The sequence below is a fragment of the Cebus imitator genome, unplaced genomic scaffold, assembly GCF_001604975.1.
Source record: "Cebus imitator isolate Cc_AM_T3 unplaced genomic scaffold, Cebus_imitator-1.0 Scaffold140, whole genome shotgun sequence".
Taxonomy (NCBI): domain Eukaryota; kingdom Metazoa; phylum Chordata; class Mammalia; order Primates; family Cebidae; genus Cebus; species Cebus imitator.
Window position 1 is genome coordinate 2,367,752 of NW_016107455.1, and position 25,890 is coordinate 2,393,641.

The 25,890-nt window shown below is 37.9% G+C and overlaps 1 protein-coding gene and 1 long non-coding RNA gene across 11 annotated transcripts in view; one reads left to right on the forward strand and one right to left on the reverse strand.

The window, feature by feature from the left end:
- The window catches only part of NF1 (neurofibromin 1), a 305,276-nt gene that overhangs the window by 190,136 nt on the left and 89,250 nt on the right, over positions 1-25,890 (forward strand). For all 10 annotated transcript variants that reach the window (XM_037743332.1, XM_037743335.1, XM_037743336.1 and 7 more), the window contains 2 exons: positions 1,197-1,343; positions 5,042-5,152. In XM_037743332.1, the coding sequence (XP_037599260.1) occupies positions 1,197-1,343; positions 5,042-5,152 (258 nt within the window). The remainder of the gene's footprint in view (positions 1-1,196; positions 1,344-5,041; positions 5,153-25,890) is intronic.
- LOC108313613 lies at positions 11,687-13,061 on the reverse strand. The gene is made up of 2 exons (XR_001829147.2): positions 12,988-13,061; positions 11,687-12,185 (listed from the first exon to the last, which is right to left on the reverse strand). It is a non-coding gene; the product is annotated as an uncharacterized LOC108313613 (long non-coding RNA).

Here is a 25,890-nt window from a genome sequence, read left to right on the forward strand (position 1 = left end):
TCCCAGTCATGGGGATAGTGAACACTCTCCATTTAAATTTAGATTAATAAAATTATTGGTCATGAATAGTGCTTTTTACTTGGCACCTTCTTGGACTAAGAATTATGGTTTAGAAAGAGAAAGACTCTTTTTTCAAAAAAAAAAAAAATACAAAGAAAAGGTTAAGTCATATTAAGTCAACAAATCTACTTAGGTTCCAGTGATGATGATGATGATGATGATGATGATGATTTTTTTTGTCAAGTTAAAAAATCACAAATTAGCTCTTTGGGTTTTTATGGCTTGCAAATTGTCATAGACCCAAAGAAATTTAAATTAGTGTTGGCGTTTGAATCTGAAGGACAGCTAATTCTTAGGAGTTTAGTAATTAAAATATTGTCAGTGTTTTAATTCTATGATGAACTCATTTGTGATACTCTAAGTATATGCAAATAAAGCTTTATATAGAAAATACTGGCCTGGAACTGTGGCTCACACCTCTGATCTCAGCACTTTGGGAGGCTGAGTCGGGCAGATCACCTGAGGTCAAGAGTTCGAGACCAGCCTGGCCAACATGGTGAAACCCCATCTCTACTAAAAACACAAAAATTAGCTGGGCGTGGTGCCTATAATCCCAGCTACTTGAGAGGCTGAGGCAGGAGAATCTCTTGAACCTGGGAGGTGGAAGTTGCAGTGAATTGAGATCACACCATTGAGCTCCGGTCTGGGCCGAAAGAGTGAAACTCCGTCTCAGAGAAAAAAAAAAATTAAAAATTGAAATTAATTTGGGCATTGTTTCATTAGCTCTTATTAGTCTCTTTTGTAACATAAATTACTTGCTGTCCCATCTAGTTATATACATTTGTAAAGAGACCAAATTCCTGTGTTTGAGGCATTCCTTACAAAGGAAAAATGAGTCCAAATTATTTTTAAATGCCAATAAAAATGGTTAGTACTTTCATGGGAAAAGTAGCAGACTATGGAGCTAAGGCTAAGCAATTGGGAGATGGGAGTTTAAACAACAGGGCATTTTAACCTTTTATGAATTATTAATGGATTGAAATAGACATGGGCCTGAGGTCTTTTTGTTGCTGTTTACAAATCAACAGAGACCACCAGCTGACAGTAAAAGGAAAAACAACCAGTGACAAGTTAAAGAAATATATACTGCTAAATGTGAACTGCTACTTTTTTTCTAAGTAGTTTGCTCTATCTAGGGATCATAAAGCTGTTGGAAGACGACCTTTTGATAAGATGGCAACACTTCTTGCATACCTGGGTCCTCCAGAGCACAAACCTGTGGCAGATACACACTGGTCCAGCCTTAACCTTACCAGTTCAAAGTTTGAGGAATTTATGACTAGGTAAAGTACAACTTGGAATGTTGATTGCTTTCTTTTTGGTTGAGAAGCAGAGTTTACCACCAGGCTACTTGTTAGATATGATAGAAGACTATGAGGAAAGATGTGTCTAATAATTGCATTACCATGTTTGGGGAGCCAACCTTTCTCCTACGCTATATATTACTTATATATATAGGATATGTTTTATATGTTGTTAGAAAAATAGTAACAAATCATATTTTATCATCTTGCTTTCATATGTTTTCACATTTAATACTTAGCAGGGAGTGAAGACAACATTATTTTCAAATTATAGTTAAGGAAAAAGCAGCTCAATGTGAATAATTGGCTTGCTTAAGATTCCATGTCTGGTTCATAGGTCTTTTGGTTTTAAGTGTAGGACTTTCTACTACACTATAGCATTTTTCAGAACCTCATAAAGGTTAATGGTTTTAACTTCTTTTAGATTAAGTTTCAGAAAATATAGTGTACCTCAGTATTGCTATAAAATTTCAGTGGACATTTGTTTTGAATCCCATTTAGTGGAATTTAGTTAGTGAACAAAAAGATCCTCATTGTTAGACACTTACTCTATGATGATACAGTGAGAGTAGCCTGCTGAATCTTTTAAAGTACCTTTCACAGAACTTTATGTTTAGTAAGTGCGCCATAGTGTCTGTGAGTTGAGTGTTAATGTTCATAGTATGTGCCAAAACAGAAAGAACTAAACAGAATCTGATGAAAAGAAGTTAAAGATTTGCATATAATATGCCTTGAATTATAATTGCCTGTTGTATTACATATAGGTCATAGTTTGGTACATATAACTCCAAACCATTGATACTGTTAAAAGAATATATGAATATATGAAAGAATGTATAAACAGAATGTATGACTTTATAATGTCTTTTCCAAATTAATTTTTATTTTTAACTCTATTAAATTTTTCTCAGTATAACAAATGTTTATTCCTATGTAATTAAGGACATATTTTCCATACAGAATATTCACATTACCTAATTTATATAATACAAAAATATAAAACTATTTTTAGACCAGGCATGGTGGCTAATACCTGTAATCCCAACATTTTGAGAGGCCAGGGTGGGAGAATCACTTGAGGCCAGGAGTTCAAGACTAGCCTGGGCCACATTGTGAGACCTTGTCTTTATTAAATAAGTAAGTAAGTAAGTAAGTAAGTTGGGCACAGTGACTCATGCTTATAATCCCAGCATTTGGGGAAGAGGATTGCTTGAGCCCCGCCTGGGCAACATAGCAAGAGTCTGTCTCTACAAATAATAAAATATTAACCAGGTATGGTGGTGCACACCCGTAGTCCCAGCTACCTGGGAGGCTAAGGTAGGAGGATTGCTTGAGTCTGGGAGGTTGAGATTGCAGTGAACTGTGATTGCACCACTGCATTCCAGCCTAGGTGACAGAACGAGACCTTCTCTATAAATAAAGAAATAACTAAAAATATAAATTAAGTAAAAAGAAATATAAGTAAATAGAAATATAAATAAATATATAAATATAAAAACGAATAAATCAAAACTAACAATTTTCAAATTTAACATCACTGATGGCATCGTAGCCATTTTTCTATTTTTCTAGGAAAAAAAAAATTTTTTTAAGAGACAGGATTTCACCATATTGGCCAGGATGATCTTAATCTCCTGACCTCATGATCCACCCGCCTTGGCCTCCCAAAGTGCTGGGATTCCAAGCGTGAGCCACCGCACCTGGCCTGGAAAATATTTTTATTACTCCTTTTTTTTCTAAGATCCTATCTTCCCTTACAAAGCAGTCTTTTGTGCTTTTGAAGATTAAGTTATCTAATATATATATAATATACTTAGGACAGTATCTGGTACTTGTAAAGTCTTTAATAAACGTTAGATTTTATTTTTGTTTTAAATACCCACTGATGCTCCTGGAGACCCATTTTCTTTTTTTAAAAAATGAAGGTAGCTTTATAATCTTAGTTCTTAATAAAACAATTAAATTACTCAGTATACAAACCTAAAGAAGAAAGTAACAAAATTAAAAATTGTTTATCCTCCCTTTTAGAAATAATTAACATTTGTTGAATAGCCTTCCAGTCATTTATCTATGCACATGTATATTTGTTTCTCCTATCAAATGATATCTAGATTGTTTCATTAATATTTTTTAAATGTTGACCTGGTACCAGCAGCTTGATGGGCTGAGCTAATACAATCTTCTTCCCAAGACACAAGACTCATGGAAATACTAGGTGTAAAAGAAAATATGTATACTTAAAAAAATTTAGGCCAGGCATGGTGGCTTACACCTGTAGTCCCAGCAGTTTGGGAGGCTGAGGCAGGTGGGTCACCTGAGGTCAGGAGTTGGGAGACAAGCCTGACCAACATGGTGAAACCCTGTCTACTAAAAACAAACAAACAAAAATAGCAGGATGTGCTGGTGGGAGCCTGTAATCCCAGCTACTTGGGAGACTGAAGCGGGAGATTTGCTTAGACCTGGGAGGCAGAGGTTTCAATGAGCTGAGATTGCGCCACTGCATTCCAGCCTAGGCAACAAGGGCAAAACTCTGTCTCAAAAAAAAAAAGGGAAAAAAAATTTTTTTTTTAATTTATAACTGGAAGATAGTTTCCAGGCAGATTACCTAGTGTAAAGTCAGTACAGATGGATAAAGAAATGGAAAATATGAAAAAGATTAACAGATGCAGAAGATAGAATGCGAAGTTCCAACATATATCTAGTAGGTGTTCCCTAGAAATTGAGCTCAGTGAGAATAGAAAGAAGTAATATTTGAAAAGATAATAGAAGAACGTTTTCTAGAGTTGATGAATGACATGAATCTTGAGATTAAAGAAGCACACTAAGTCTTGAGCAGACTATATAAAAATTAAACCTTTGGGAGGCCGAGGCGGGTGGATCACGAGGTCAGGAGATCGAGACCATCCTGGTCAACATGGTGAAACCCCGTCTCTACTAAAAATACAAAAAATCAGCTGGGCATGGTGGCGCGTGCCTGTCATCCCAGCTACTCAGGAGGCTGAGGCAGGAGAATTGCCTGAACCCAGGAGGCGGAGGTTGCTGTGAGTCGAGATCGCGCCATTGCACTCCAGCCTGGGTAACAAGAGCGAAACTCCGTCTTAAAAAAAAAAAAAAAATTAAACCAGGCTTTTTCAGAAGTATATTTTAATACATATGGGAACATCATATATGATAAAAGTGATATTCAAAATCACGAAGATTAGGATGGACTTTCAATAAATAGTGTTGTTACAACTCAGTAATGATCTGGAAAAATATTTTCATACCATTTGTGAGGATAAACTCCCATAAATCAAAGAAAAAAAACTTGGGCAAAGCAAGACCTTTTTCATTCATTCAAAATCCATAAACTAGAAAAGAAAAGATTGATAAAATGAATTCATTACAAAATCATAAACTTCTTTTTGGGGCAAAAATGTCATGAGTAAAAACAATCCTGTGGTTAATATCCTTGTCCAATAGTTCTCTGAGAATAGTGCTAAAAGTGCTTTTGTGGTTCAAAGAGTAGTATCTTGAAATTTTTGGTGCATGTTGCCAAATTACCCTTTGGTATATCTGTTACTTTTAAAACTTTTTTTCATTTTAGTATTTTATTGTTTATCCAATTATAGACTTTTTTTTTACATACTCAGTAGGCAATATAAAGCCTCAGAGTTACTCTGTTCTTTTTCTTTTAGGCATCAGGTACATGAAAAAGAAGAGTTCAAGGCTTTGAAAACGTTAAGTATTTTCTACCAAGCTGGGACTTCCAAAGCTGGGAATCCTATTTTTTATTATGTTGCACGGAGGTAAGAAATACTATGTTTTGGTGTCTCTAAACAGAGTATTTTAAATGATAGCAAATACGGAAAGATGGCAAGTTTGGTTTTTCCCATTTGACCTAACAGGAATTGAAGACAAGTTTACCTGGGAGCACATAGCAGGGTAAATAGTCTGCCTTTCCTAAAATGGTGTTCAGCATCTAGTAACTGCTTTTCAGACTACCCATTTCATATTGGTTTCTCTGTCCTACATCATTTTTTAAAATACTGCCTACAAAGGTTTAATTACCAAAAGTTAAAAACCCACCAAGAATCTTTTATTTTCAAATATATTCTGATTAAATAGTACTCACAACATGATAACCGGGAACTTTTTATTCAAGAAGAAATTAAACTCTAAGAGCCTATTTCTGAGAACTTTTAATAATATGCTATGTAAGACAGCATCAGGGTGATTTAGAAAGTAATTCAAGGGACTGGTGGGAAGTCTCTGTGAAGATGGTGCAAGGGGTGGCCTGGAAAATGGTGCTTGTTCATGCTGCCCTCAGTCAAGGCTAGTTCCTGAAAGCCTTCCTGGAAATGTTGTGAGCTCCTCCTTAATAATAGTTATGATGCTTGCATTGCTTTCCCTACCATTGTTTTTGCTTTTTGTTTTGCCTCATTTTACCTTCCTTTTGAAAACTCATCTGTGACATTATTTGGTCAGTTTTACTTCTTTCCATTTACCATGACATACATTCATGGTAATTGAGCCTTAGAGACACCATGATGCATAGAGAGACCACTGACTTTCGAATCTCAAGGACCATGTTTAGACTTAGTTCTGCTGCTCATTAGCTATAGACCTAATCTTTCCCAGTTTCCTGAATTTAACAGTATTTAACATCCATGACCATTAAGTTAGTAGACTTACGTTGTTAGTCAACTTGCTGGCTACATGAGGTTGAGAAATACTGGATGGTGAAAGAACATCAGTGGAAGATGGGAAACATGTCTAATTGGGTCATTCAGATAGCCTTAAGACCAAGAAGTCCAAAGGACTGGGGTATTAGGAAATCAAGAAAGTAAGAAAATTGCATTGAACCTTCCCTCACCCCCTACCCTTTAACAACTCTAAATAACCCCTCCTCACCTTCTCATGAAAGGCCTGTCTCCAGCTCTCATCTCAGTTGCCATTTCTAAATTGCCTATGATCATTTAAATTTTCTTTTGCACTTGAGATGAACCATATTTGTATTCTGACCCCATCCTTTAATACAACCAGAGTATTTTTACTTTCCCTATTTTCTCTAAGTAAACAAACATTGGTGAGGGAGGTAGAAGACGTGTGTCCCCCTCCTCTTTAAAATCTTATTAGTTTACAAATAGCAAAGATTTCTAGAAAACAAAGCTGGGTTGTTTTTTTTTTTCCAGGATCAGAAACTATTATGTTTGTATTCCTTCTTTGTGGTGATCTAAAAGAAGCTAAAGGAAAGCACATTGGGCCTGTTGCAGATCCCTCAGTGAGATTCAGTCAGTGGGGTTTCCATGAAACCTGTTGAGTCTTATGGCTTGAGAATGCTAAGGATTCTCAGCTCTGCTGCTTATTAGCTGCATAATCTTTTTTTTTTTTTTTCCTTTTCTTTTTTTCTTTTTTGAGTTGGAGTTTCATTCTCGTTGCCCATGCTGGAGTGCAATGGTGTGATCTCTGCTTACTACAGCCTCTGCCTCCTGGGTTCAGGTGATCCTCTTGCCTCAGCCTCCTGAGTAGCTGGGATTACTGCACCACCATGCACCACCTTGCCTAGCTAATTTTGTATTTTTAGTAAAGATGGGGTTTCACCATGTTGGCCAGGCTGGTCTCAAACTCCTGACTTCTGGTGATCTGCCTGCCTCAGCCTCCCAAACTGCTGAGGTTACATGCATGAACCACTGTGCCTGGCCTTAGCTACATAATCTTAGATAAGTTTATTTTTCCAAATCTGTTGCTTCATATGTTAAAGCTGGGGTGTGTGCTTATAAAAACTATCAGTTTCCTATTAAGTGTTTTGTGATCTATAAAGTTGTGTAAGGAGTAAATTTGGGATTTTCTTTCTTCCTTTCTATTTTGGGGGCATATGGCCCTATCACTTTCAGATTTTCTGTCCTTTTAGTTTCTTACTTAGACCTACTGGAGCTCCTCCTGGCCTTCATTTTCACCTGGTGTGAGGCCTAGCCCCAGGACAGATGAGTACACAGTACATCAGAGCAAAACATCCATTTACTCATTATGAAGGTCTTGTCTGTCTGTATGCCATGAGCTTTGTCAAAGAACACTTGGGTTTGACTTCTCTTTTGTTATTCCTGTGTTTCTGTGGCTTAGACTACTATGTATTAAGTAATGCTTTTTGAATTATGGATTTTCCAATCTCCTTATACAGTCCGCAGACGTGTCCAAAACTTAATTCAATGTATCTTCAACCTCTTCTTAGCACTATATTTCTCTTTTTCAGTAGCATCATCATCCCTTCTAGTTCCCCATCTAGAAACCCTAATAATTTAAAATTCTTTCCTCTTACTTCTTTTATCTTCCTCTTTGTTAGTCACCAAATCTTGATTTTACCTGTGAGATCCTGGGCAGTCAATTAAGTTGTTTTAGTTAGGCTTTTATTGCAAAGCAGTCATTTGTATTTTCTCAAGGATACTTCTTAGGAAAAGCATGAGTTAGAGCAGAGCCTGCCCAGATATAGAGAGAACTAGATAGCTGTGGGTTCTGGAACTGGCTACACTCTGACTGTCTCTTGGTTTTGTACTCAACTCTACCTCATGATTTTCATCTTCCTGTATCCTTCCAGCTTTTGCCCCAGATAGTTACCCCTTTATTATCTCAGTACTGCACATCTAAAATTCCAGAAAGAAAATATGATTCAGCTAAAAAGTATCTTTGTCCCACACCGTTTTTTAAAATACTAACTACAAAGGATTAGCAGAACCTTTAATGTTAGGTGCTGGCCAGCCAGTTGATTTCTTGCTGCCCCTAAATCCAATATGTGCTCCTGTCCCAGCAGTCATGTGATTCAAATGTGACCACTTGGTGCTCTTTCTTCATTAGGGGGTTATTCTTAGGTACGTGTTTTAATTTTTTTTTTTTTTTTTTGAGACAAGGTGTACTCTGTTGCCTAGGCTGGAGTGCAGTGGCACTACCATGGCGCACTGCAGCCTCTAGCTTCTGGGCTCAAACAATCCTCCTGCCTCATACCCCTAAGTAGCTGGGACTACAGGTGTGCACCACCACACCCAGCTAATTTATTTTTTTATTTTTATTTTTAGAGATGAGGTCTTGCTATGTTGCCCAGGCTGGGCTTGAACTCTTGGGATCAATCAGTCCTCCTGCCTCGGCCTCCTAAATTGATGGGATTACAGGTATAAGCCATCACACCTGGCCTAATTTTTTTTTTTTTTTGGTTGAAACTTAATGGTCTAATACTACCATTAGGTACCTTGGCAATGTCTTTTGAAACCATTTCCCCTCACTGCATTGCTGGAACTCTCATTGTTTCTTACCTATACTAATGTAGCATTATTGTCCTCTTCCTTCATCCCCAGATGACTACTTACTTCCAGGTCACCTTAACATTTCTTCTGGAGCCAGTTTTCAGTACAAAGCTTGTCTTTCTCATTGACTCCCTATATAAAGTCCAAGTTCTGTAGTCAGACAGGCAAGGTAATTTTGGCCTAATTTACTTTTCTGATCTTTTCCTGCTAACCCATCCCATATACTTACGCTCTTGCCTGTAGTAAAGTAGCATCATACAAGGACATTGTTACAACATTGTTTATATAGTGGCAACAAAAAGGAAAACAATAGAACTGTGTTTTAAAAGGGGAATTGTTGAATAAATGATGATACATTATGTTAGGAAATAATGCAGTGTGTTAATTTTGCTTGTTACAAGTGACAGAAATGCATTTCAAATTTATGTGTGCCAAAAAGGAATATATTGACTCATGTACCTAAGAAAATCAAGAGATGTACTAGTTTCTTGCATGACTAGATGCAGAGCTTTGAACAATATCATCTGGAGAACATCTGTCTTCTCTGGCTCTTGACTCTACTTTCTTTGTGTTGGTTTTATTCCCAAGCAGCTCCTCCCAACCTGTGGCCAGCAGTGGTTTGTGTTCTCCCACCTTAATAATCTCAGTGGAAAAACACCGCTTCCCCAGTTTTGTGGTTTCAGCAAAAGTGGTTGGTCTTATTGGCCTGGTGTGAGTCATGTGCCAATTTCTAAGGCAGTCACTATGGCAAAGGGGGATGGCATTTCTTTGTTACCTAGGCCTGGATCATGTGCCCCTTTCTGGAACGCAGTGGTAAAGCCAGCCCTGCCCACATTGCATGAACTAAAAGATGTGCATGGGGGCAGGGTTTTCACAAAGGAAAATTGAATTGCTGTTACCAGAATGAGGAAAAATGAATACTGGGCAGGCAGAAGTAGCAGATGTCCTCTATTTGAAGCTTTAAAACGTCCGAGAAGGATGACTCTGACACTTATCTTACAAGGTACATGACACTGTGTGTGCACCTGCACATGTGTATGTGTAGACTGAGAAATGTATGAAACTGTACACTTTAACCATTCACATTGCTTATCTCAGAAGTATGATTGGAGGGGATAGAGGACCAATTTAATATTTCTGCTTATATCTCTGTATTGTTTGGCTTGCCAGGAGCATATATTATTTTTGTAAGAATAATTAAAAATAATAAAACCCCAAAGAGGCTGGGCGTGGTGGCTCACATCTGTAATCCCAGCACTTTGGGAGGGTGAGGCAAGGAAATCACTTGAGCTCAGAAGTTCAAGATCAACCTGGGCAGCATGGTGAAACCCCGTCACTACAGAAAAATACAAAAATCCACCAGACATGGTGGCATACACCTGTAGCCCTGGGTACCCAGCAGGCTGAAGGGGCGAGTCACTTGAGCCTGGGAGGTCAAGGCTGCAGTGAGCCAAGATCGCACTACTGTACTCCATCCTGGGCAACAGAGTGAGGCCCTGTCGCAAAGAATAAATTCAAAAACAAAAAAACTCCCAAGTTGCAATGAAGAGTTTTCCTCTTAGAAATATTGTGATACTGGCAATTGCTTTTTGGGTGTTAGGATACGTTAGCTATTATCATTATTTACTACTAAGTACTTTCTCTACATCAGGAAACTGCATACTACATACTTTCTCATTTAATCCACATAATAACCTTCTGAGGTACCATTATTAAACAGTTAATTGATGTGCGTATAAACTGAAACCCAAACCTGAAACCCAAACCTGGCTATCAGAATGATCTGGAGCATTAAAACAAACATATCCCCAGCCCCCACACTGAAATTCTGTATTAAAATCTCAGGGGCAGGGCCTTATTTATGTATTTAACAGGAACTCCAAGTGATTCATTTATTACTAAAGTTTTTTTGGGAATCTCACTGGGTCATGCATTTAATCCACAGTAGCACAACTAGTAAGATCAGAATTGGGTTTCAATCCTAAGCCAAAACTCTTAACAAAAGCACTATTAATCACATTATTACTACCATTATAATTTTATGCTTGGGGTAAATCAGCCTTTGTAGATGAGCATGAAAATCTAACTAACAGGAGATATATTACTTTAGGGAAAATAAGTTATGAATTCCAGGCATCTGATTTATAAATTATTTTTTGAAACATAAGGGTTTACTTAATATAAAATAATCTTGTCATTGGTGCAACAGCATTATACATTACAAAGGTTAGCAGAATTGTCACCTTTTCTTAGTGAAATGACATATTACTATTACACATTCATGAAATATGTTAATACAGATGGGTGTGTTATTTTGTAGAATACTGTAGTTTATCAGATTAGCATTTTTTGTCTTTTTAATAAAAAACAGAATATAGACTGGGTGCAGTGGCTCATACCTGCAATCCCAGCACTTTGGGAAGCCGAAGCAGGTGTGGATCACCTGAGGTCAGGAGTTTGAGACCAGCCTGGCCAACATGGTGAAATCCCTCTACTGAATATACAACAAATTAGCTGGGTGTGGCGGCGCACGTCTGTAACCCCAGTTAATCTGGAGACTGAGGCAGGAGAGTTGCTTGAACCTGGGAAATGAAGGTTGCAGTGAGCTGAGGTCATGCCATTGCATTCCAGCCTGGGCAACCGGAGTGAATCTCTGTCTCAAAAAATAAAATACAAAAAACAACTTCCCCCACACCACTCCTTATCCCACATTCCCATCCCCTATCCTTCATCTATCTCTCTCTCTCTCTTCCTCACTCACTCTTTCACTCTCATGTGTGTGCTCTCACACAAATACACACACACACACACACACACACACGCACCCCCTACCTACATAATTTCTTCTCTTACACCTTTAATATAAATATCTGAGTTTCAGTTCAGTTTTGCAAACATTTAAAAGCCACACATGGTATTTTGCTTGTTTCAGCATTTAATAAGGTACTGCATACCTTTTTCATATGGAAGGAAACCATCATATTAAGGTAATATTTAAACTTAGACAATTAAAATTTGCAAACAGCCAAATCAAGCTAGGATAATGAAAATTTCTTAAGTAGTAAGTTGAAGTAAGTGATAATTTCCTAATGTCCTTGTCATTCAGCAGGTAATAAGAAACTGAGATAAGAATGCAGGCAGTTGAAGTTCACTTCAGCCTGAGTGCAAGTGTACACAAAACAGCAAAAATGTTACATAGAAGATAAAAGGAATGTTGTCCATTGGATTGAGTATGGTGCTACCATTTTTCACAGTGTTCATATTCTTACTTGTGGCTATCTTTGGGGTCACTGCTGTAATTAGACTTCTCTTAGAATTTTGAGTTGTCTTGGGATTCGATGTCATTTTGAGATTTGGACTTGTCCTGGGATTGGGGTTCATTCTGGGAGTGGTGCTGGTCCTCAGATTAGGTCTGGTGCCAGGATTCAGACTTGACCCAGGAGTGGATACTGCCACAGAGTTTGAGGTTGTTGTTGGTGAAGTTGTTCCCAGAATGTTATTAACAAACAGGAGCAGGCCAACCAGCGATAGCTTGAACATGATCCTCCTCTGTTTCAAAATAATTATTTGATTTTAATCAAACACTTGGATGACAAACAGGCAAGCATATATCCTTCATTGTGTTTATCAGTACATTCGTGTTAGGTAAATGTTTGCTTTTTCACTATTAGTGAACAAATAAAAAACTTCCCTTTCTTTGTCGTCAACCATCTGCTGACAGCAGACCTATTTTCTATCAAGGGCTACCAACTGAAGGCAAAAACAAGCCAAAGACTAAAAAAGAGCTTAATGGGCATTTTTCTATTTAAAAAAGGAAAAAAATAAAACATTAGACATTCAGTACAATACATATGGGGGCTTGAGATCAGTATGGAGTAGGGTAGTTGGCAAAGACTGAGAGGCAATTTGGGACAGGAGAGCAACAAAAGAAATAATGAAATAAATATTGGCATTTTCTTGATTTCTCATGACCTTTATTCCAACAATTTAAGGTTTTAGTTTAGGTCACAAATTAGGGTATTATTTTTAAATATTTACTCCAAAGACTAAAAAGATTAAACCAAAGGATTTCCCTGGTTCTGGGATGAGGGTTCCTTCATTGAAAAAATACTACTTAGAAAAGTTCATAGTTTTAAGATTTAGAAATGAACAAAACCAACCCCTTCATTTTGCAAATAGGCTCAGACAAGGGGTATAACTTGCCTGAGGGTGCATATCTAAAAATGACCTAAGCTAGAACTGAAGTCTATGACTTAAAGCCCAAACTTTAACTGTAGAACTCTAAAATACGTGTTAAAAGTTACATTTGACTCTAATATGTAATTGGGAACATTTCAAATTAAAGTTACCTTTTGATATTTTTCTTTGAAGAGTAAGAATTCAGTCTTTCTCTGAAATCTGAAGTCTTCTCTGAAATCAGGAATCTGATTTCACTCACTGCATGCTATTTAAATATAATTATTGGAGAAGTCACATGCTCTAAACCTGATCTGCCATTTGCTGTTTGGAAGTATCCAACTGAGTGTTTCCAAAGCACTAAGTATAAACAGATGGACTTTGGCAGAGATTAAATAATTCAAATAAAGTTTCTAAAATCTGCTTGAAGAATCCAGTGAATAGCATTTGTTATTCCTCTTATCCATGTATAAATTATATAACATTAATAAACTGCTTCACTGCATTGACTCTAACTCGATGAATATACTATTTTGCCTGCTGTGATTATTATGATTTAAAACCAAGTAAGTATATTAAAGATGTCTATTTTTCCTTAGAACATCTGTATGTATGTTTACAGGGTAGTTTCTACCCATGGTTATTTTGAAGTTTAAAAAATAATTCAGTAATATATCATTTCAGTCATTTAACTTTTGGTAAATAAAGTAACCTTAGAAAGGAAGTTAAACTTCATTAATGTTAAACTTAAGGATTGCATATGAAAGTGATACTTTTCCATACCGAGTTTATAAACTTTTGTGTTTTTGTTTTTTTTAATGTATTAAACCACTCACTTTGAAGCCCATAAAGTAAATTTTTTAAAGGAATTTTGTCTTTTGGTCAGCCATTTTCCATGATAATTAGCATATAGGGAAGTTGGGTTATATTGTGCTAATGTTTTCATCACATTGGCCAGCACACTTTAAAAATTGCAGGGCTGTGAACGATGGTGTTGACATACAAGGAAATTGCTGCATAAATGGCAGACGTACAAGTCAGTACATGTTCCTCACTTGTTGTACTACGCTGTGAAGATCGCTCTCCCCCTGAATGAATAAACCATGAATAGGACCATGCTTGCTAAATCTTATTTATATGGTACACATAACCTCACTTAACTGGAGGTTAGTGTGGTCACATCTAAGAAGTAAACAAACAAAAAAAGCTTCTTGGCAACCCGAGCACATATTATAAATCAGAGTACTACAGTAATTTACAGGAGTTTGACATTGTTTTCCCTCTTCTCACTTGTTCATTCTGTGGATTTCTTTGGGGGGTATATAGTTGATAATAGTAATAGAAATGTTTTGAACTTGAGCAAACTGTCACTTACTTTGTTTTTCTAATCCTGACCTTTTGAGTACTATACTTATACAACTCTTTATTGATGCTTCAAACACTTTAGTCTCAACTTGTTTAAAATTCAAAAGTTAGCATTTTCTCCTTCCTGTTTTTGTATCTAGATACATCCTTCTCAGAATCTCTTGGTTAATTGTATCATCATGTAGCCAAATATTTCTCCAAACTTGGATTTCTCATTATCTTCTCTTTCTTATTGCTCTTAAGCATCCCAGGCCTCTTGATGATTATTAAGTAAAATTTAATTCTATTCAGCACTCAAATGCTCCCAAACAAACAGAAATCATTTGCCATTATTCAGGTCTTCAAATACCCCCCAACTTTGTATCTTTTTTTTTTTTTTTAAGACGGGGTTTCACCATGTTGGTCAGGCTGGTCTTGAACTCCCGACCTCAGGTGATCCGCCTGCCTTAGCCTCCAAAGTGCTTGGATTACAGGCGTGAGCCACCACGCCCGACCCCAACTTTGTATCTTTGTGCAGCCTCCCCCACTTCCCCAAAGTATAATAATAGGCCCCTCTTATCCTAAGTTTCACGTTCCATAGTTTCAGTTACCCATTGTCCACCATGGTCTGAAAATACTGAATGGAAAATTATAGAAATAAACAGTTCATAAGTTGGATGTGTCGTGAAAAGGTTAATAGTAGCCCAGCACTATGTCACAGTGCTGCATCAGTCACTTCACTTTGTCTTACCACGTAGGCATTGTGTCATATCACATCATCACAAGAAGGGCTAGTATAGTATATACAATAAGATACTTTGAGAGAGATACCAGGTGCACATAGCTTTTATTATAGTATATTGCTGTGACTTCTATTTTATTATTGTTTTTAATCTCTTACTGGCCTAATTTATAATTGAACTTTATCACAGGTATATATGTATGGAAAAAAACATAGCATATATTGGGTTCAATACTATTTCATGGTTTCAGGTGTCCCTGAGGGATCTTGGAACATATCCCCCACAGTTAAGGGGTACTACTGTACTTTCCTTCCTCATTCAAAATTGTGCTGTTTCTTTAAGGTCCACTCATGTTAGCACCTTTTATGGGATCCTTCCCTAATTCTTCACATCAGAATCAGAATACTTATCAGAGTCTCTTTTTCACTAAAGAAACTAAATCTTCCACCATATTTTGGCTTTTTTTTGGTAAGATACCACCTTGTATTCTTTCTATTCCCTCTACCTTCTAATATAGTGAGTGCTTATTAAAAAAAAAAAAAAAAAAAAAAAAAAGACACAGGGCCGGGCATGGTGGCTCATGCCTGTAATTACAGCACTTTGGGAGGCCAAGGCAGGCAGATCATGAGTTTAGGAGATCGAGACCATCTTGGCTAGCATGGTGAAACCCCATCTCTACTAAAAATACAAAAAATTAGCCAAGCATGGTAGCATGTGCCTGTAGTCCCAGCTACTCAGGAGGCTAGGACCGGAGAATCACTTGAACCTGGGAGGTGGAGGTTGCAATGAGTGGGGATCACTCCACTGCACTCCATCCTGGGCCACAGAGCGAGACTCTGTCTCAAAAAAAAAGGACACAATAAGTATTGGAACTCATTGAAATACCTCCTATTTCTCCACGTCTGAGGGTTGGTATCATTAATGATGTCATTAATGATATTTGGTCATTTGCAGTTTTCCCTTTACGTTAGCATAAATTTGTAAGGCACAGGCCTGAGTTTAAGTCTCATCTCTACTTTTCTGGCTGCTGTTTTGAGAGAATTTCTTCATTTATACAATGTGGATGATAATGCACATTCATAATCCCTTGTCTATAATCTGAAATCTAAAATCCTCCAAAAACCTTAAGTTTTATCAAAAAAAAATTTGACACCAAAATTTATTTGGTACAGATATCTTACCTGTATTGGTATGATGTTTTTAGCTGTCTTTATTTGTTCCATTTAGTGTGGGTATTAATGTTTCGCTGCAGAAATATTGATGAGATTGATTTTGGGGTGCTATTGCAGTTTTTACTGGAGTGTTACATAATACCTGATAAAACTAGTACTTAGCATATTCATGTTTCTCTTCTTCCTTCTGAGCACAGTACCATACTACTCTTAGCATTCTTTTTTTTTTTTTTTTTTTTTTAATGGTGCCTTGCCCTGTCGCCAGTTGGAATGCATTGGGGTTATCTCGGCTCACTGCAATCTCCACCTCCCTGATTCAAGCAGTTCTCCTGCCTCAGTCTCCTGAGTAGCTGAAATTACAAGCACACGCCACCATGCCCAGCTAATTTTTTTGTGTTTTCAGTAGAGACGGGGCTTCACCATGTTGGCCAGGCTGGTCTTGAACATCTGACCTTGTGATCTGCCCGCCTTGGCTTCCCAAAGTGGTGGGATTCAGATGTGAGCCACTGCACCCAGGCTACTCTTAGCATTCTTATAGTTAGGTGGTACCATCTGACTGAGTTCTGGGTAGTGAAATGTCAGTTCCGATGATGTACGATTGACCTTTGAGCAACACTGGGGTTAGGGGAACTGAATTTCCACACAATTGAAAATCTACATATGACTCCCCAAAAACTTAACTACTAATAGACTGTTGATCGGAAGCCTTTTGATAACATAAACAGGTTAATATGTTTTGTAAGTTATGTATATACTGTTATTATTAGAGTAAAATAAGCTCTAGAAAAGAAAATGTTACTCAGAAAATCATGAGGAAGAGAAAATATATTTACTGTTCTCTGAGTGGAAGTGGATTGTCATGAAGGTCTTCATCTTCATTATCTTCATGTTGGTGGAGGAGAAGGAAGAGGGATTGGTCTTACTGTCCCAGCACTGGCAGACCTCTATGTAAGTGGATCTGCATGGTTCAAACCCATGTTGTTTAAGGGTCAACTGTGTATCATTTTTAAGTCTTCTATTCTTGCTTTCTTTTATCAATGCCTGCTAGAAACAGACGATTCAGTGGAGGGAGTATCTAAGACCCTAGAAGATGGTAAAATCATTAGAAGACATGATCTAAGAGAAATAAACTATTGTTGTCTTAGCCAGTGATAGTTTGGGATTATTTGTGACAGAAGTTAGTTTTTGCTGACTAACATAACTATGTGCTGGACATCTTGCCTTTGCCTCTTCAAATCCACTCTGTTCTTTATCCTGCCCTGTACCCTGAGAGGCTGACCTGTGTAAAGGTATCATTGGGCTCCTCTACTCTCTGGCTTTCAGCTGGCCCAGAGGGAATAGAAGCAGAAGATTGGAGGGAAGAGCGAGAGTAAGGTTGGGATGTATATGTTTTTTGGCTCCCTTCCTGCAGGGTCTCTGTGGGCTGGCGGTATCCCTCCATGCAGTATGGTTTTTGTTGGGTGACCCTCTCCACACCTTCTGTGTGTCTGCTTTCTGATAACTGCTTCTTCCACTCACTACTTCAGGTATAGTGTCACACTGTCTCTTAGAGGTTCCCTAAAACCTGCCTTCTTTGTACATAATCTCCAGTATCCCAGTTTGAATATGCCACCTGTTTCCTGCCACCTTAATTGCTACAAAGATATATACTGTATCATCTTCCTAAAATCAACCAGGCATGGTGGGATATGAGCTATAGTCCTAGCAACTCAGGAGGCTGAGGTAGGAGGATTGCTTGAGCCCAGCAATTTGAGGCTACAGTGAATTATGGATACTCTAACCTGGGCAACAGAGTAAGACCTTGTCTCTAAAAAACAAAAATTAAAATTAAATTAAAAATAGTGTCTTTCTTTATATATGTATATTACCTTCAATTGATATACTGTTTTTGAGATGTTCAGAACTATCCGCCCTCATATATTGATTCTTCCAAAATTTTTTCTTAAAAAAATGGAAAAAAGTAATCTAATTTCTGAAAATCATGAGAATTATCATAAATTTCATATGTTACTTTCCTGAGAATTTCAAGTTGCAGTTTTAATATTTTACTTTAGAAACAGGATGAGTTTTCCCTTCTGTAACTTTTCTCTTTGGTTTTTGGATTTCTTTTTTTTTTTTTCTCATGAAAAGAAGATGTAGATCTTTTCTTGAGTGGTGTTTGCAGACTTTGCCTTGGCAATGAAAGCATGTTTTATTTTTTTAGAAAATCCTATTAAGTTTTATGCCATGTCTGTGCTCATTGCACCTGTGCCTCATGTCTCATTTATTTATTTTACTTTTATTTTTTGAGACAGAGTTTTGATCTTGTCACCCAGGCTGGAGTGCAATGGTGTGATCTCGGCTCACTGCAACCTCCACCTGGCAGTTACAAGCAATTTTCCTGACTTAACCACCTGTAGCTGGGATTACAGGTGTCTGCCACCAGGCCTGGCTAATTTTTTTTTTTTTTTTTTTTTTTTGAGCCAGAGTCTCACTCTGTCACCAGGCTGGAGTGCAATGACACGATCTTGGCTCACTGCAACCTCTACCTCCTTGGTTCAAGCGATTCTCCTGCCTCAGCTTCCCAAGTAGCTGGGATTACAGGCACTTGCCACCACGCCCAGCTAATTTTTGTATTTTCAGTAAAGATGGTGTTTCACCATGTTGGCCAGGCTGGTCTTGAACTCCTGACCTCAGTTGATCTGCCCACCTCGGCCTCCCAAAGTGCTGGGACTACAGGCATGAGCCACCATGCCCAGCCTTCATGTCTCTTTTAAATTGGACTTTTAAAATTTTGAAATGAAGCCAGCTTCAGTGGCTTATACCTATAATTCCAGTGCTTTGGGAGGCCAAGGCAAGTGGATCACTTGAAGTCAGGGCTTCAAGACTAGCCTGGGCAACATCATGAGACCCTGTCTCTATAAAATATATATTTTTTAAAAATTAGCCAGGTATGGTGGCACACATACCTGTATAGTCTTAGCCACTTGAGAAGCTGAGGCAGGAAGATCTCCTGAGCCCAGGACTTGAAGGTTTCAGTGAGCTGTGATCCCACCACTACACTTCAGCTGGTGAGGGAGACAGAGCGAGCGAGACACTGTCTCAAAAAAATTTTGTTTTGAAATGAATTTATGTATGTTTGGTTATTTCTGAAAGCAATTCAGCCCCTTGGCCATACCATCCTGAATGTACCTGATCTCGTCTGAAAGCAATTCAGGTTTTCAGGATTAAAATTTGTATGCTACAAGGTTTTTAATCTGCATTTTAAAGTAGAACATTTAAAGCATTTTAGTAGTATATAGCATTGAAAAGTGGCTTTTTAGTATAGACAGTTGCTTTTAAATAAACTATTTTGTAATCCTAGCAACTTGGGAGCCTGAGGTGGGAGGATTGGTTGAGTCCAGGAGTCAGAATCCAGTCTGGGCAATAAAGGAGAATACCAGTTTCATTTACAAAAAAAAAAAGAAAGAGAAAAAGAGGAAGAAACTATTTGGAAGTTTTCTGAGCAATGGATATGCAAAATGGCCATTGTTACGATAGGCCTAGTTGTGAGTACCTTCTAAAATTGTATATAACCATGATTCTCTTCAGTAGTAAAATGTCAGCCTCTTCATTTTAGGAATCGAATATAGGAAAAAGAACACATTTCTCCTTAGTTGTAAAACAGGTTCTGAGGGTGAATGTCCATCCATGAGCAAGTTTGTCTTCCTAGCAGTGTAATATTGTGAGTCAATTGTCTAATTTTGGCTTGTTGTTTCTTCTTTTTCATAATCAAAGAAAAATGATTTAATTTTTAAAAGATGCTCTCTTCCTTTCTGTTTTTTTTCTCTTGGATAATAGTATCCCTATCTGTATGAGTTTACAGAATCTTAATTTTTACCTGCTCTTACCACATATATCTGATTAGTCATTAAGTCTTGTTGATTCTGCTTCAGAAATTTTCTTTTATGCTTCACTCTCATACTACCAACTCATTTGGTAGCTTCAGCAGTTTTCTAAGCTGGGGTTGGCAAACTTTTTCTGTAAAGGACCAGATAGTAAACATTTCAGTCTTTATAGCCCATATAAAGTTTTTAAATTTTTTTTTTAAATAATGCTTTAAAAGTGTAAGAACTATGCTTAGCCTGGAAGCCATACAAAAATAGGCCATAAGCAGCCTGTGGGCAGGATATTGCCAGTGGGCCATACTTTGCCAATCTCTGGCCTAGGCTATTACAACAATTTCCTAATTGGAATATTTGGCACCTGTATTCTACCCCATTGCCTGCATCTTACACATCACTGCCAGAATCATCTCTCTGAAATGTGACCATGTCACTTGCAGGTAAAATCTTTATGTTTTCCTGTTAGTTAAGTTTTCATGCTGAAGGCATTCATATACCACTTTGGGGATTTTTTTTTTCCGTTTCTTCATAGCCATCTATATTATTTATTCAATATTTTTATAGACTTTTTTTCTTAAAGGAAAATTTATACTGTGAATGGAAAATCCATATTGATTGCCATAACGAGAAAACCAACAAAAGGTAACAGTAAAAGAAAATATAAAACTATGAAATGCCTGTTTCATAGAGCATCCAACATATATGTACTACGTTTCAAAAAGCCATTGGCTTATAAAAATATTTTCTTAGCATCTCATACAAGTCTCTTCATAATCTGTTATACTGCTTGCCTTACTTGCACAATTGCTGAGCTAAAGCAGATCAAAAGTAATTTTATAAGAGGCTAGATGCTGACCTTGTATTCTGAAAATCTGATGATTCTACTGTCGTTGATGTGATTCCAAGTAAGCCTGTGTGAGCTTCAGGACTATTCTCAAGAAAGTGTTTATGATACATTGTTGAGGGTATCATCAGGGGAGTTGATCCAAGAAGTTGATCTAGGAGCCAGCAAAGCCACAAAGTTTGCCCCAAAAAGCTCAGAATTACAAATGAATGTTTTGTGCGTTATCTCCAATCTAATGGTAGAAAAAAAATCTTAAAAGCATTTGTCTCAATTGGTCATTTATATGGAATAATAGCAGGCTGTTTAGTCTGTAGAAGGATGCTTTAAACTCTACTATGTGCTTCAGCTATGCTGACCATCTCACCATTGCCCCCTCTGCCATGCCCTGACGTCCTCACATGTCTCTCTGCTTTTGCATACCTTTTCCATCTGGCTTGACTGCCCCTCCTTTATCATGGGACGTAATCTTTCAGTTTAATACCCATATTGATAACCTGACTCTGACTCCTCTAAGCAAGTTCAAAAAAAAAATAAAAAAGCTTCATTGAAATGAAACCCTTTATAAAGTATACAATTGGCTGAGCACAGTGGTTCACACCTGTAATCCCAGCACTTTGAGAGGCTGAGGTGGGGGAGTCACTTGAGCCCATGTGTTTGATACTAGCCTGGGCAACATAGTGACACCCTACCTCTACAAAAAAATACCAAAATTAGCTGGATGTGGTAGTTCACGCCTGTAGTCCCAGCTACTCAGGAGGCTGAGGTGGAAGAATCACTTGAGCCCAGGAGGTTGAGCCTGCAGCAAGCTGAGATCAAGCCACTGCACTGCAGTGCAGTGGACAATGGAGAGAGATTCTGTCTCAAAAATAAAGTATGTAATTTTGCATATTTAGAATTGTGTACTCATTACCACTAATTGTAAACATTTTCATCACCCCAAAAAGAAACCCCATAGCCATCAACAGTCACTCTCCCCTTTCTTCCTGCCCCACCTCAGTCCCTGGCAACCACTAATCTACTTTGTGTCTCTGTGGCTTTACACATTTTAGATGTTTCATGTAAGTGGAATCATACAATATGTACTCTTGTGACTGCCTTCTTTTACTATATGTAATATTTTTAAGATTCATTCATGTTATAGCATGTATCAGAACTTTATCCATTTTTATAGCTGAATAATATTCTACTGTGTTCATATAAGTTTTCCTGTACGTATGCATTCAATTTTTTTAGATACATATCTAGTGGTGGAATTGAGTCTTATGGTACCTCAGTGTTTAACTTTTGAGGAACTGCCAAATGATTTTCCAAAGTAGCTGCATTATTTTACATTGCCACCAGTAGTGAATGAGAATTCTAATTACTCTACATCTTCACCCAACACTTGGTATTGTCTGTCTTTCTAGACAAATTTTGATAAATTCCTCCTTTTCTAAATCTTAGTCAATTCTGTTACTGTTTAACAATGACCATGTTGCAGTATAAATTTTCTGTTCACACTTTGAACTTTAACTTCTAGGTCTTAGATGTCTTTATCTGGATATACAGAGAATCTAGGTTTTGTATGTAATCATTCAATGATAGTGTTAAAACTAATTACCTGTTTTTTATTTTTTGGGGACAGGATCTCACCACTATTTTGGGAGGTCAAGGCAGGCAGATTGCTTGAGCCTAGGAGCTCAAGACAAACCTAGGCAACATGATGAAACCCTATCCCTACAAAAAATTAGTAGAGTAGTGATGTGAGCCTGTAGTTTCAGCTACTCGTGAGGCTGAGACAGGAGAATCACTTTAGGAGGTCAAGGCTGCACTCCAGCCTGGGTGACATAAAGACTCTGTCTTTAAAAAAAAAAAAAAAAAGTTTTTCTTATGTAACTTATAAACTAGCTTTTAGTGGTATTTGAAAGGAACAGCCCCAGAGTTGTTTTCAGTAATGATGGTATCACTGGAATAAAAGTATAGTTACCCAATGCGTATACTTTGAAGAAATATTCAGAAAATGAGGTGTATCATGTGTGACATTTATGTTTAAGTTTAAAATCAGTTTATAGTCAACTCAATATATGAATATTTTTACGAGTTTCAAGTGATTCCTTGATCCTTTAAATGAATTTTAATTTTTCTTTGAGACGGAGTTTCACTCTTGTTGCCCAGTTTGGAGTGCAATGGTGCAATCTTGGCTCACTGCAACCTCCATCTCCCGGGTTCAAGTGATTCTCCTGCCTCAGTCTCCCAAGTAGCTGGGATTACAGGCATGTACCACCATACCCGGCTAATTTTGTATTTTTAGTAGAGACGGAGTTTCTCCATGTTGGTCAGGCTAGTATCGAATTCCTGACCTGAGGTGATCTGCCCGCCTTGGCCTCCCAAAGTGCTGGAATTACAGGCGTGAGCCACTGTGCCCAGCCATTTTTTTTGAGACAGTCTTGCCCTGTTGCCCAGGTGGGAATACAGTGAAATGATCGCTGCTCACTACAGCCTCCATCTCCCGGGTTCAGACGATTCTCTTGCCTCAGCCTCCCGAGTAGCTGGGATTATAGGTGCATACCACCACGCCCAGCTAATTTTTGTATTTTTAGTAGAGACGTGGGTTTGTTGGCCAGGCTGGTCTTGAACTCCTGACCTCAGGTGATCTGCCTGTCTCGGCCTCCCAAAGTGCTGGTATTACAGGGATGAGCCACCATACCCGGCCTATTTTAATATGTTTTAAAGAGCCTTTTAATTTTTACAAGGTGTCTCTAAGTTCATATTTAATGATGTGCAGCTTTTTGTAGAATTTAAAGTCAGGGCAAGAGACTCATAATACTTCATCCATATTTTGTTAAAGCAAAAAAAAAATGTCAGGTGATCTTATAGAAAAACTATACCATTAGGAAATTTTAGACCCTATAAATAGGTGAAACAATCGTTTGCTTTCTTAGATTATTTGTCATTGGTATGAGGAAATACAACTGAGTATTTAATGTCTAAATAATAGAACTGATAAGTGGATGTGGCTGTGTGCCAGTTGCTCTTACACTACATAATATCTCAGATGTGATAGTGGTCGCTGAGGCTTTGGATGGTAAAGCAGGGCTTTCCCAGTGGTTATTGTGGCGTATGGCATCCTTGCCTCCCTTACTTATGCTTTGTTTTTCTTCTTTCTCAATGAAAAGCCATTAAATCTTAGTTTATTTTCTGTTGAGGCAAGCATTTGACAGGGAATTCATTCGAACTCCGTCAGCCTTCCAGAAGCGTTCAGTGTATTTCATCTGTGACTATGGACAACAGAATAACACAAAGTGAAAAACTGCATTTCCGGGTATGAGTATTTCATTAGATTTATTGATCCTTAGGCTTATGGTATTCATGTGAAATATTCAGACATCTAATTTTTTACTGCTAAATAATTTTTACCAGGGGATAAATAACAAACCTTATAAACTAATTATTTGAAGCATAACTGAAGAGGGCAGATATGTGGGAAATTACTGTTACTGTTTCAGTCATTTTCACTTCTAATCTTGTTAATTACCTGAGAATCTCATATACAGAGGATAATCATTAAAATGGTTGTATAGCACCCACAAAGTGCTTTAATATACATGTTCTAATCTATTCCTTAAAACACCTTCTGGAATATATGTTCTTAACTGTATTTTTTATCAGAGGACACATTTAATTACCTGTCCAAGGTAAAAACACACATGGTAGGTGGTAAACTTTATGTCATGCTTTTGCTGTTAAACCACCATGTGGTTTAAATATGCTTAGAATTATTTTGATCAGACAAAGAACGAAGCAGTTTTCCGGTTTTAGTGAGTGTGTATGTATGTTTAATTTCTCTGCTTTGATCTCATCCATAAGAGCGTGTGTGTGTGTGTGTGTGTATGTATGTAAGAGAGAGACAGATACAGGATCTGGCTCTGTCACCCAGGCTAGGGTACAGTGGCATGATCTCAGCTCAGTGTAACCTCCATCTCTTGGGCTCAAGCCATCCTCCCACCTCAGCCTCCTAAGTAGCTGGGACTACAGGCACACACCACCACACTTGGCTAATTTTTACATTTTTTGGTAGAGACAGGGTTTCTCCAGGCTGGTCTCAACTCCTGAGCTCAAGCAATCTGCCCGCCTCAGCCTCCCCAAGTGCTGGGATTATAGGCATGAGCCACTGCTCCTGGGCTTATCAGTAACTTTCAAGAAATTCAGATTCAGAACCTCAGGCCAGGTTTTCTAAATTAGGATAAATGGGTGTATTGAGCATGCGTCTCACCTGGCTCTTGAATATGTTTAACAAACTTGGGGCTGTTGAACCAAACTGGCATTTCTTAAAAGTTGAGCTTCTTAAAGACCTCACTTTGTACCACAGTTTTCGAAGTGTGAAACTTACCAATCTGCTTAACATGTTAACACCTGAAGGTGACACTTGTTTCCGCTTCTCTGCTAACTTCCTTTGAGAAATTTTCTCTACTGAATTGTTGACAGGTACCAGAATTAACGTTTCTCTAGAATTGTTCCAAAGATAACTCCACATTGCCCAGAACTAGTTTTTTATTTGTTTTTGTTTTTTGCAAGCGGGGGGGTGGGGGTAGGGGCGGGCAGGTCTTGCACTTGTCACCCAGGCTGGAGTTCAGCACACCTGTAACCTCTGCCTCCTGGGTTCAAGCGATTCTCCTGCCTCAGTCTCCCGAGTAGCTAGGATTACAAGTGCCTGCCACCACACAGGGCTAATTTTTGTATTTTTAGTAGTGATGGGGTTTCAACATGTTGGTTGGGCTGGTCTCGACGAACTTCTGACCTCAAGTGATCCACCCACCTTGGCCTTCCAAATTACTGGGGTTATAGGCGTAAGCCATGGTGCCTGGCCCAGAACTAGCTTCTTGTATGACAGGTAGTAGCCTAGCCAAATCCTCCCTCATTTTTACCTTTTCTTTGATCTCTCTTTTCTCAGGGCTTTGGGCTATAGCTTTGAAATAAATGAAAGAAACTTAGACTCTAGAATCAGATTAGCAGGTTTGACTTGGTCTGTCCTGAGTAGATCACTGTAGAACACTACCCACATCTTTGATCTATGTTCATTTATTCTTTTATTTATAAATTCAGATAAAGATGGTCAAAAAAACAAAGTTCT